The 9486-nt window shown below is 43.0% G+C and overlaps 1 protein-coding gene across 1 annotated transcript; it reads left to right on the forward strand.

The window, feature by feature from the left end:
* Positions 1-1710: 1710 nt before the first annotated feature.
* LOC146302307 (neuronal acetylcholine receptor subunit non-alpha-3-like) lies at positions 1711-8126 on the forward strand. The gene is made up of 6 exons (XM_084676898.1): positions 1711-1838; positions 3062-3213; positions 4652-4696; positions 4843-4952; positions 5362-6283; positions 6764-8126. Exons 1-6 carry the CDS (start codon positions 1772-1774, stop codon positions 6929-6931), a joined length of 1464 nt encoding a protein of 487 aa, XP_084533024.1. The 5' UTR covers positions 1711-1771; the 3' UTR covers positions 6932-8126.
* The last annotated feature ends 1360 nt before the right edge of the window (positions 8127-9486 follow it).

Below are 9486 nucleotides of genomic sequence, written 5' to 3' on the forward strand. Positions count from 1 at the left end.
CGAGCGATTAGGAATGGGGCGGGCGACGGCGGCAGGAGAACGGGAGCCTCTCTGAGGCAGCAGCTGCCCGCCCCGCGGCCCCAAGTGGAGCGGAAAATCAGGATAATTTCATTGTGATAATCAGCCTCCCGTTATCCTGGCCACTTCCCTAGAACTGAGAGGAGTAGAAATACAAAAGAGATAATTTAGGACTAAATGTCTTCCAAAGTGTGCGTAGGTGTGTCACTGTCTGCACAATGTGTGTCATCTCTCTTTAAAGATATCGCTCTCTCTTGCCCTCAGTTAATCTCCCTCTGATTTCATTTTCATTTCATTTGTCTATGAAAAGAAAGCACAGAAGACTAAGGCACATGTCCAGCTGCATCATCCCCAGGGAGTCTGGAGTCTCTCTCTCTCTCTCTCTCTCTCTCTCTCTCTCTCTCCCTCTCTCTCTCTCTCTCTCTCTCTCTCCCTCCCTCTCCCTCTCTCTCTCTCTCTCACTCTCTCTCTCCCCCCCCCCTTGTGTATCTCAGTGGGAGGTTGGCACCTCACAATGCCCCTAGGAGTACCACCAGTAGGAGTCAAAGGTTGGCATTGCATCTGGGCACATTGCACTGATGCACACCCAATTATGCCACACAAATCCTGATGCTGTGTCCAGTTCCACCCCCTAGCCCTCCTGAGACACACACACATATACACACACACATATACACACACACATGTACACACACACCCGAGACAAACACGCAGACACTGACACTCCCTCGGCTGCTTCTAGTAAGGCACGTGAGGAAAGTCAGTTACATTATGCTTGACTGACCTAAGAAACATCGGGCCACAAGATAGACAGAGAGAGAAAAAGGTGAGGTGAGGTGGAAAGGTGAGGGTGATGTAAAATACAGACTGATCCACATACATGCTGATGAAACCTACTAATGCACATAAAAAATGAGAGGAGGGGGGCGGAGTGTGAATTTACAGTAAAACATCACTGGTTGACCTCAATAAAGCATCACTGGCTGGCCTCAATAGTAAACCTGGGTTCATTTTTCAATGTTGTATCTTTTTTTATTTCAAAGGAAACCATGTGTGAAAAAGGATCCACGGTGAAGACCTATGGCTACCTGATGGCACTGTATGGAACTTTACTGCTTTACAGCGCTCCCCAGTGGCTGCTACGGTTTTGACATGCGCTCCATTTAGGAAATGGAGTCAACCAGCAACGGGAAGGCAACTTGTGGTACAAAGTTCATGTTTTCCATGAGTATTTCTCTTGAACGCTTTGCTTTCAATTACATTCAAAGATGACAACTGTAGAAGTTGCCTACATAAAAGCCTTTACTTAAAACAAAATGATTCTCATAAAAATAGAAAAAAACGAGTATGGCCTCATATGTTTTGTTTTCCGGCGAGGGCGCACGACTATTAATACAGTTATCTTTATCTTTAATTGGTTTGAGGCAATTTTATCCGAGCCGCCCCTGAGCTCGCGTCCTGGTCTCGCCAGCGCCCCCTATCTTCCACAACTTACTACTCGGTAACCGTTGTGGCCGTGCATGCCTTGCGCTGGAGAGACGTGCTCTACGGCTGTGGCGCGTCACCGATGCCTTTTCTCCTCGCGACAAGAGTTTCATTTCGTGGAATCGGGGCTCAGTTTTTGTATCACCAACTGTAATTCAGGAGAAAATTACATTTTTTCTGAATGTAATGTAACTTCCAACCCGACGAAAAGCCTGTAACTTATCATTAGTTTGAATAGGTTTAGGTTTCGAAAGAAAGGAAAATCAGCATGAACTTGCGACTCTCCCTACTCTTTGTGACTGTGTTGTGTGCGCTCTCCATTGCCACTATACCGGGTAAGTAGCTTTGACTATATTCGAGAAATTGTAAACTTATTGTCTCAATCCCCGTAGTCGTGCATGCAGTTTCTTCTGTAGCCATGTGTCTGTCAGTGTTAAAAGGCACGCTTTATTGTTGATTATTGATCGTGAGGTTTATGTGTGTTTTTTTAATCTTCCAAAGCGTTGATTTTGGGGTTTGATCCTCCTCTGTCTAAGCACCTCTTAACTAAAAAGCACTGTTCACTATTCATTCCACGGAATCGGGTTTGTTCTCTGGTGCGCGTGATCCCGGTCTGTCCTGCTGGCCGACCGCCTGGATGACGAGATGCATCGGGGACAAAACAGGGGTCGAATGACGGTGTTTATTTTCCAACTGTGTCCTTTCCTTCTGCCAGATACAATTTACAGTCATGAAATGTTTGATGAACACTTATGATCTGTTTGTAATAATTACATGACAATGAGAACTAAAATGTTGTTCTAAGATGACCTCTTGCACTCACAATCACTCACTTTTATAACACAAATACACAAACACCCTCACACGCCAACATTAAGTGAGTATTAGTGAGTTTCTTATGATATGAGTCCTAGAAGGAGAGGATGTGAGGTCAGGCAGATGACCAGCCAGAGGTGGATGAACTCCCCTGGCAGATCAAAGTTCTCAGACACACACACTCACACACACTCACACACACTCACACACTCCCACACAATGGGGAAGAGAAAAGAAGCTCTAGATAAAAGGCTAAACCTAAACACACTCTACCCTTGGCGTCCCATTTGAGCTGCCGCCGTCGCTCCTCTTGAGTACCAATGTCCATTATCAGCAAACAGCCCCAGGCTGAAGGGTGTCTGGGTGACAGGCTAGGTCACTCCACCCCTCTCTCTGTCTACGACATCCCTTCCTTTCACACCACTCTTATGCTATGACACACTCTGTCCCTATGCTGAGTTGTTAATTTAGCCACAATTTTGTTGCGTGTGTATTCATAATAAACATTAAACAGTGTTTATATTGCATTTTTTTGCCCCTCAGTTTCCTTCCTGCCTCTTAACCTACATGTCTATTTCCATGCCTCTCTACCTCTCTCTACCTCCCTCCCTCCTTCACTTTTTCCTTCTTTTACCTCCCTCCACCATTTTCCTCATGTCCCCCCCCTCACCCCCCCACTTCCCTCCCTCTTTACCTTCCTCCTCCTCCCCCCTGCTCTACCTCCCTCCACCCTCTCTCCCAGCCCCGGGTGAGTTTGTGTCCCTGGCAGAGATGGAGGATGCGTTGCTCAGGAACCTGTTCCAGGGTTACCAGCGCTGGGTCCGACCCATCCAGCACGCCAACGACACGGTCACTGTACGCTTTGGCCTCAAGATCTCTCAGCTGGTGGACGTGGTGAGGACGCCTGCAGTGCACACACAAGCACCAGCACACACACACTGAGATGGAGAGAGAGGGAGAGCCAGAAGGAGAGCCACTGTTGCATGCAGAGATGCGTTTATTCAAATCTGAATTACATGTAAAAGACACTGCCTTGACTTTAGTTAGGAAGCTAATGGTGTACTATCAGTCAGAGGGGGCCTTTAGCAGTTGAGTTGGGGGGCTGTCCATGGTGCTGAAATCAGCACCTCTGACAAATTCAACTCACTCGTCCCAGAGTGCGGCTGTCCATGGTTTTGAAATAGCCATAACCCATATCTCCAAGTCCTCCTCTTTACTTTTAATTCCCAAAAAGAGCCTGATTTAAATCTTTCAATAACTGCCTGTGATGGGTTAAGATGGTTTAGATGTTATTGAGCTGAGAACATAGGGAGCTAATGGAACATCCATCCCCATGTGCTTAAAATATTCATCCTTTTTCTCCATGCCACCTCGCTATCTACCAAAAGACTGTATGTGTGAGTGCTAGAGCCTAAGTCATGTATAAACTATGCATTGTATGTTCAGTTGCTGACAGTCATGGCCATGATGGTGCAAAGACCTACCACTGAACATTTTATGAATTCAATAAAAAAGTATTTTATTGGACCAACTAGAAAACAATCAGCATACTGTAATGACACCTTATCACCCACAACAACATCAGGTAATGTGTAGTGTCAACACAACTTGTGTGTTTTTACGTTTTGCCCGGTTTCAGTGACGGAAATTAATGTGTTTGGTGGATTAATTTAATTTGGTTGATGGAGTGATTTTCACTGTTATGGGTCGTCTCCCCACTCTTATTTCTCCATGATAGTATGTGCCAGAAGACGTTCTGTTTAGGCAAGGTCATAACTTTGTGACATGACTGTTTTAGGTGGCTCCGGATATTACGTGAGGTTTTGTAGTAGGTTGCTAAAATATTGAATGGGCCTTTTGAGAGAGTTTGAGAATGAGACCTACTCTGACACAAAGAGAGAAAGAGAGACTGGGGAGGGATGTTGTTGAAAGGGAGTGTGTGACAGAAACAGAGCTTCATACACACCCACATATAGTGTGTGTGTGTTCCAGTGTTCCCAGACAGCAGACCTGTATTGGATTACAGTTCACCTCTGGACTATGTGATCACCACAACATCAAACTGACTTTGACAGCTGTGTTCCTACTCAGCTAATACGATTCACTGCACTCTTTCTCTTTCTTGCTCGCTCTATCTTTTTCTTTCTCTTTCTTAACAAGCCTCTGCCCTGGTGATGTAGAAAGGCCACAGTGTCAGTACAAGACTGAAACAAAACAAGCTGTTACTTCCTGTTTCGGTCTCTTTTCTCTCTCTTCCTGTCTGTCTTTCTCTCCCTCTCTTTCTCCCCCTATCAATTAAAATAAATGATCTTTCTCTGATTTCTTCCAACAGGATGAGAAGAACCAGTTGATGACCACCAATGTCTGGCTCTGGCAGGTGAGCAGGATAAAGTTTATTCTTTATTCAGAACACTTCATGCTCTGTTTGGTCCGGTTAATGAAAAGGGATGTATTTTATCTAGATAAACATGAAGTCTGGGATGCAGTGTGTGGGTTATGTCACAGTAACATGTTCTTCGACAGGAGTGGATTGACTACAAGTTGCGATGGAACCCTGCTCACTATGGAGGAATCACTTCCATCAGAGTTCCCTCAGAGACCATTTGGCTGCCAGACATTGTTCTCTATGAAAAGTAAGAGGAACTTGTATGACTTGAAGCAAGAAAATACATTTCATATTGAATAATTGTAAGTATATGTATGATATAGTGAGTAGCAAATATTATAAGGTCTCAACAAATGACTATGACAAATCCACACTCCAGTATTCTTAGAAACAGATTTATTATTTAAATTAAGAAATAGAGGACATTCATTAAGATGATGACTTAACAGTCATTCAGTCTGATGCTGCTGTGGTTTTAGTGGGAGATAAATACACACTGGTGTGAATGGATTGGGAGGCTAACAAATCGAGCATTGCACATTGCTCATAACACAACAGCAACATTTTCATTTCAATGATTATGATTATATTATGGTTCGTATTAACGATATGATGATTCTTATGGAATAGTGACTCTGCTGTTGCTCCTCCACCAGTGCTGACGGGCGCTTCGAAGGCTCCCTGATGACCAAGGCCATTGTCAAGTTCAACGGCGCCATCACCTGGACGCCTCCGGCCAGCTACAAGTCAGCCTGCACCATGGATGTCACCTTCTTCCCCTTCGACCGGCAGAACTGCTCCATGAAGTTTGGCTCCTGGACATACGACGGCAACATGGTGAACATGGTCCTGATCGACGACCACGTGGACAGGAAGGACTTCTTTGACAACGGCGAGTGGCAGATCCTCAACGCCACAGGGGCAAAGGGGAACCGGAAAGACGGCCTCTACTCTTATCCCTTCATCACATACTCGTTCATCCTGAAGAGGCTGCCGTTGTTCTACACCTTGTTTCTGATCATTCCCTGCTTGGGCTTGTCGTTCTTGACCGTGCTGGTGTTCTATCTTCCGTCGGACGAAGGAGAGAAACTGTCGCTCTCCACCTCCGTCCTGGTGTCGCTCACTGTCTTCCTGCTTGTGATAGAGGAGATCATCCCTTCCTCCTCCAAGGTCATCCCCCTCATCGGGGAGTACCTGCTCTTCATCATGATCTTCGTCACTCTCTCTATTATTGTCACTGTCTTTGTCATTAACGTGCATCACCGCTCCTCGTCCACCTACCACCCCATGTCGCCGTGGGTGCGCAACCTCTTCCTCCAGAGGCTACCCAGGATGCTTTGCATGCGGGGCCATACCGACCGCTACCACTACCCCGAGTTGGCGCCTGAGAGCCCCGAGCTGAAGCCCAAGACAGGGGCACGGAAGGGGGGCCAGAGGGGCTCTGACGAGGCCCACGGACAAGCCTCCCCGGAGGGGAAGGAGGACGAGAGCCAGGCCTGGCTCAATATGCTGGAGAGGGCTACATGCTCAGTCCGCTACATCAGCCGTCATATCCGTAAAGAGCACTTCATCCGAGAGGTGGGGCAGCCTGCAATGTACCTGGTTCATTCACATTTAATAGATTTCAGTGTTTTTTTTTTATTTTTTACTCTTTCTCAATACTTAAAATAGGGTGCAGCATATAGTATATTACAAATACAATTTTTAGCAATAAAAGATTATTATTATTATTATTATTGGTAGAATGTGCTGTTGTGAACCCTAGGTAGTACCTTCTGACCTGTATAAGGTTTATATAGAATAGAACTGTACAAACCTATGGAACCTATTTCCTATGGAGAGTTTTTCAGAAACAATTTTATAATGCTTTGTTTTAAGTTTCTAGTGTGTGATGCGAAAGCACTCTTTAAGTAAATGCTGTTCATTATAACACAAAAAAAGTTGTGTCATGACTATTATAATAATTGACAAAAAAGAAACAGAATGTAAACATATTCTAACATTCTTATTTTCCTGCTTCTTGGCATTCCCGTTGTTCCCCGCTCTTCTGCCTCCCAGGTGGTCCAGGACTGGAAGTTTGTGGCTCAGGTTCTGGACAGGATCTTCCTGTGGGCCTTCCTCACCGTGTCAGTGTTGGGCACCATCCTCATCTTCACCCCTGCAATCTACATGTTCCTCAGCACCCCCCCGCAGTCAAATACAGCCCCAGAGACCACTGGCCCCTAGCCTAGATAACCCTGACACTACCCCTCACCCACTTCCCTTCTCTGTATCCACCCTGAGTCAGCACCCACGACCCTTTCCTCGGTCAAGATCTTACTGGTCTCTCCACCTCGCTACCTGTACCCAGCATTGGAAGCTGATCCGGTTGGCCTGGTTCTGCCCTCTGCACATTCTGCCATGGCTTACTTAGGCCCAATTATAGATATCACCATGTCAACCTGCAAGTACTGTAGCTTAGTTCTTCACCCTAACATCTCCACAGCTGGCAGTTCTTCTGTGACTCTGCATTTCATCTAAGTAGATATGTGGATGATCTATTAAAAGAGACAAGGCTCACTTACAGTTCAAGGGGGAGGGTGTTAGATCACTGTGGGTATTACACATTATTGCTTTAAGGTAATGTAGTTCAACATCAAGATTGAACTACTTTCGATTAGTATAGTACACCATAAATATATTGCAGTGTATTCAATACATAATATATTTCACTAGGTTGTAACTACAGCAATACATACAACTTACATGCAACATAGTATCTATACACTTTTTATACTGTGGAGTTATTTATTTGAAGAAAAGAATAGTTGGATTGTAGAATGGTGTCGGTATCCAGGTCATGGATTGGACAAGTATTTTGTATGGGAATAGTCAGCGGGGGACCTCATTATCCAGAGACTGTGTGGGTGCAGCTAGTTTATTTTGACTTGTTTGTCTCAAGCTTTCTGTAGTGTTCTCTTCCAACTCCCAACCCAAGTAAGTTTGGGGATTTAATAAATTCAAGGTTGTTTTGGGATAATCACAACTAGTGCAAGCACAATTTCTACATCAAGATTTTAATTAATGCAATATCAGACCGGGTCACCAACTGTAAGCTTGACTGTAAACACATACATTGTATGAACGGATCCAAAGTTCATCAGCCACGGAAAAAAATAAAAATGAAGAATTTTCAGTAACAAAAAATATTCCACTGTGATTTTAATGTCTGGTATGAATAAAACATTTTATGAATGAATCATTTGTTTCAACCACTAGGTTGCACTGTTGTTATAACCTTCATTTTCTGTATCCCCTCTTCATCTCAGATAAGCATCAAGCTTTCTGAAAATAAAATTGTCATATTTTTTTTCCAAATGTGGCAATGTTTGTCTTCAAAATGCAAATCACATGTACGTATCCAAAACGTTTTTGCAAGGTGCAGGAGTGCTGAAAAGTATGGAGGACCAAACCTGCCATATTTAAAAATGAATGAATGCATAAATAAATGTCCACATCCATGCATTTAGACATAAATAAATGAATACGTGTACTAATTAATGCACAATTGTCAATCAATATTACCTTATAATTTACACGTATTTATGTATTTATTTGTGTATTCATTTATTTATTCATTCATGTATTCATTCATTTATTAATTCATGTGTTCATTCATTTATTCATTCATTTATTCATTCATTCATTCCTGTATTTCTTCTTCTCAATATGTTAATGAGATGTGTAAATCAAAATAGGTAGGCGGTATTTGACACACCATTGGCTAATCGTTTTCCACGCTTTGTATTCGATTATGTAGCCTTACATCCATCCTTGCTGTCATGGACAACATAGCCTACATGGACAGGCTGGCCGACCTTGTTGAAAACAAAGATTTAATTCACCATATATGATATTTGGATAAACAAACATGTTATAAAGATTTTACTACGTTAGTTATGGGCTATCACTTAACACCCAACTTCACTACGCTGACCGGCCAACCATGTGTTTACCCTGATAAAAACGTAAACATTTTAAAATAAAAAATCCTGATTGTTGATTGTCAAACCAACATATTTGTCCTGTGTGTAAGAACGAGATAGACAATCTGGCATATAGCCCCCAATAAAGACATTTGTGAAGATTGACGACAAAAAGTTAATCATCGAAGATGAAAAGTAGCTTAGTCCTAAATGGAGTTGTATGCCCCATAGCACATATTTTACAAAGACTACGGCAACAAAAGCCAAACGTTGCCACGTTATGTTGGGAATGGGAAGCCGTTGCGACGGTTATTGTTGGAGCAACAAGTTGCCTAAATAGCCTGTAGCCTATGCCATGTTTATGTACATGTCAGCTTTACATGTAGAAAAGAAAATCTCAGAGAAGGTGAAAGGCTTGGTGACCGGCGTGGAGAAATGCGCGTCTAGTGTGAACAGCATCGCGCCATTCATAGTATATTGTGGCGCTCCAGGGCGCTTCGCAGCCAGTGTGTCCCAGGCGTTAGCTAGATTGAATCTATGGCTCTGGATTGATTGCAATGTCTGAACATCAGTTTCCACGCCTACTGGCCTCCTCTCATTATCATATTGGGAACAATGAATGAATGAATGAATGAATAAATAAATGAATAAATAAATGAATGAATAAAAGAATATATAAATGAATGAATGAATAAATAAATCAATAAATCAATACATAAATGAATACAAAATAAATAAATAAATAAATATAAAAATATATGTAACTATTGATTGACAATTGTGCATTAATTAATATATATATTCGTTTATTTCTGT

This window comes from Hypomesus nipponensis, chromosome 1, assembly GCF_054491055.1.
Source record: "Hypomesus nipponensis isolate SF chromosome 1, ASM5449105v1, whole genome shotgun sequence".
Taxonomy (NCBI): Eukaryota; Metazoa; Chordata; class Actinopteri; order Osmeriformes; family Osmeridae; genus Hypomesus; species Hypomesus nipponensis.

What these genes read in the sequence shown, in the direction of transcription:
- LOC146302307 (XM_084676898.1), top strand. Translation starts at nt 1,772, where the DNA reads ATGAACTTGCGACTCTCCCTACTCTTTGTGACTGTGTTGTGTGCGCTC. An exon ending in CCAATGTCTGGCTCTGGCAG is followed by an intron (nt 4,697 to 4,842) that starts GTGAGCAGGATA and finishes GTTCTTCGACAG; the next exon opens with GAGTGGATTGACTACAAGTT. An exon ending in GACATTGTTCTCTATGAAAA is followed by an intron (nt 4,953 to 5,361) that starts GTAAGAGGAACT and finishes CTCCTCCACCAG; the next exon opens with TGCTGACGGGCGCTTCGAAG.